Here is a 2918-nt window from a genome sequence, read left to right on the forward strand (position 1 = left end):
AGGCTGGTCCCGCCGTGCGATGCCTCAGCACCTCTGTCAGGGTCTTTTCTACCTTAGGCGAGGTGGTACCTTATGTGGTAAAAGCCTCATCACTGGAGAGAGCAGGTTCTGCTGAAAGCCACCACGCGCACAGGCACTATTCCTCTCTTTGTGACAGTTCCCTGAGCTCCCGCCGCTCACGACATCGACCCTCGGAGCCCTGGTTCCCGCGGTGAGTCCTGGTTCCCCCTTGCACTGCAAGTCACCTGGTCAGAGGAGCAGTGTCCAGGGCAGGGGAGGTCTCCCTGTCCCTTCCGCCTCAGAGGCACCATCCTAGATGTTCCATGGACCCGAACAAGTTCCAGCTTAGGCCCAAAACTGGAAAACAAGACAGGTCAGGCTCCCGTTTGTCACCCTGTCCTCTGCAGCTCTCTCAGGACATGGACCAGCCTCGCAGCTGCCCTGTCTGCGGGGCTGTGAGTGCTCCTGCAGCCAGGACGAGATGCTCTCAGCAGGGCTGACCTCACAGCCAGCTGAGCTTCACTTCAGCCCCTTGACTTGTTGGACTGGATCGATCCAGGATCAGACCTGCCCCCTGAGAGCAGCACGGGGCAGGTGCAGAAACTTCCCCTTCTGGATGTTGACAGGTTTTCAAGATCTACCCCAGGTCCTGTGGATTGCTGCTGAAAGTTGCAGTCCCTGAAGCACCGGTGCTGACCTTAAAGAAAAATAAAGGTGGGATCCAGCTCACGGCTGCAGCAGAGGTGATGGTGATCCACCCAAACGATGTCCAGAAGTCTCTCTTCTGCCTGAATATCGTATGTATGAAGGAACAACCCATGCAGAGATGCCTCCTGCAGCTTCCCCCTCCCCGCATGGCGGGTGTGGGGGAGTGGTAGACAGGACCTGCACCCAACGTGACACAACTGGGCTGCAGGTTGGGCAAGGGCTGGAGGAGCCACCCCTGCCCTGTCCTCTCTGTCTGACCTCAGGACGCCTCCCTGCTGGCCCAGTTTTCAGTCAGGGACAACAAGTTGAAGATCGGCGTCAGCCTGGAGAAGTAGGACACTGGTCTTCACCTGGGGGGTGGCCAGGGTGGCTGTGGGTGTGGGACCTCCTGGGCTACATATTGAGGGACTCTACAGGACTGGGTGACCAGAGGAACGGCTCAGGCTTTACTCACCTCTGCTTCCTCCTGCAGGTTTGTTCTCTCCTTGGTGTCTTCATCCATCGGTGATTTTGATGTAAGAACATGAGCAGCCTCAGCAACAAGCGAAATCTATTGCAGAAAGCGAAATGCGGATAGATCCCAGCTGCAGAGAAATATGGGCCAATTTCGGTGTAACGGCTGTGTCGTGTTTCGAACAGCACCTTTCCGTCACCTCCGGAGATGGAATTTTTTCATGGATGATCCATGAGCAATTTTCAGGAGAAATCTCTGAGAGGGAGAGGTTTGGGGCTCCTCAGTGAACCACAGGACATCCCTCACATGCCCACAACGTCCCCTCGGGAGGTGCCTGGGGAGGCTCATCCTGGAGCCTTGTAGGGGACGATGGCAAAAGTCAGGAGAGATCCTGGGCTCCCCTCGCGCAGGACACGTGCAGACAGGGCATGTTTGGTGTCCAGAGGTGGTTGCTGGAGGCAGCTCTATCACCAGTGGGACGGGGACTGTGGAATGGCCTTATTTTGGGACCAAAAATTGATCACAGAATTCTTAAAGTCCTATTTTTGTCAAATTGGGAGTTTGAGTCCGACGGGGGTGGAGCTGCAGCACCGAGGGTTCAGGTGGGGTTTAGGTGGTGTGAGCGGAGCAGCCCGCGTGCCTGAGGACAGGGTGAGGCCGGGTGACTGTGGGGCAGCAGTGGCACTAAGTGACCACTCTCTCTCCGTGATACAGGTCTCGATCCTGGAGACGCTCATTCGCCAGATTTTCGACGTTGCCTTCCTGCCCGCATTGATCAGTAGGGGAGCTCTTATGCCTCGCCCACGTACTCGCGTGTGCTGGGCTTACCATGAGTTCAGAAGGTGGGACCCACCTCGCCGTGTAGAACGGGAGGCAGTGGGACCCACTTCACCGCCGGGGTGAGCTTGGTCCAGGCAGCAGCACTCTGCCTGTGCCGGCATCACGCTCCTGCTGCTGCAGGCAGGAGCAAATGGCAAATGCTTTGGGGAACCGCTGTGTCCCATGACACAAATCCTGCCCAGAGAGCCTTGTGCTGGTGCAGGGAGGGGTTTGTGCCCAGGGAGGATGGAGTTGGGGACCTCCCCTCCCATGGTGCTGAGCTGGGGGGGCTTGTGACCCGCAGATGTGCTGGGCGCGGGGATTCCCCTCCCCAGGCTGATGAACATCGACTTCACCAACGCAGACATTGATGTCATCAAAGTAAGTGCTCGGGCATTCCCGAAGTTTCCAGGAGGGCACCTCAGCTCCACTCCGGAGCAAAGGCAACGCCTGTCACTTGTACAGAGGGTGTTCAGAGGGAATGAGACCCCTTTGTTTCTCCAGGATCTCCTCGTGCTCTCGGCGTGAGCTGGGGACACCGGGCTGGGAAGGGACCCCCAGGTTTTCCCCGTCCACCCCTGGAGGGGTGGGAGCCCAGCCTGCCTGAAGGACGCCACCACATTCCTCTTCGTACCTGACTCAGCAGAACAGCAGCTTGGCGTTTTCCTTGAAAATGTGGCATCCCGCCTGCATGGCCTGGAACAGGAGGAGCACACGGGGGTTCTGCCTCCAAACGTCGTGTTTCGGACTCTCTCGTGGATGCTCAGAAGGACGCAGGTGTCTTTTGTGTTCTCATGCTTGGGTTTAATAAAGTCCAGCCCTCTCTGCGGCTGCAGTGGGTGCTCAAGTCTGGGGGGTGCCCGGCTCTGGGGATGCCCAGGAGCTCAGGACAGAGCCCCTGTTCTGGGGTCCCCAGTTATGGCGGGTGGGAGAGCTG

At 58.1% G+C, this 2918-nt stretch overlaps 1 protein-coding gene across 1 annotated transcript in view; it reads left to right on the forward strand.

Annotated features, from left to right (window-relative positions):
• LOC104491421 (BPI fold-containing family B member 4-like) overlaps positions 1 to 2509 on the forward strand; it is a 15337-nt gene extending 12828 nt beyond the window's left edge. Inside the window, 7 exon segments of the mRNA XM_010133846.1 lie at positions 158 to 211; positions 627 to 797; positions 972 to 1039; positions 1181 to 1223; positions 1877 to 1940; positions 2286 to 2362; positions 2486 to 2509. Coding sequence (XP_010132148.1) covers positions 158 to 211; positions 627 to 797; positions 972 to 1039; positions 1181 to 1223; positions 1877 to 1940; positions 2286 to 2362; positions 2486 to 2509 — 501 coding nt within the window.
• Positions 2510 to 2918: the final 409 nt, after the last annotated feature.

Source organism: Buceros rhinoceros, unplaced genomic scaffold (assembly GCF_000710305.1).
Source record: "Buceros rhinoceros silvestris isolate BGI_N320 unplaced genomic scaffold, ASM71030v1 scaffold22773, whole genome shotgun sequence".
NCBI lineage: Eukaryota > Metazoa > Chordata > Aves > Bucerotiformes > Bucerotidae > Buceros > Buceros rhinoceros.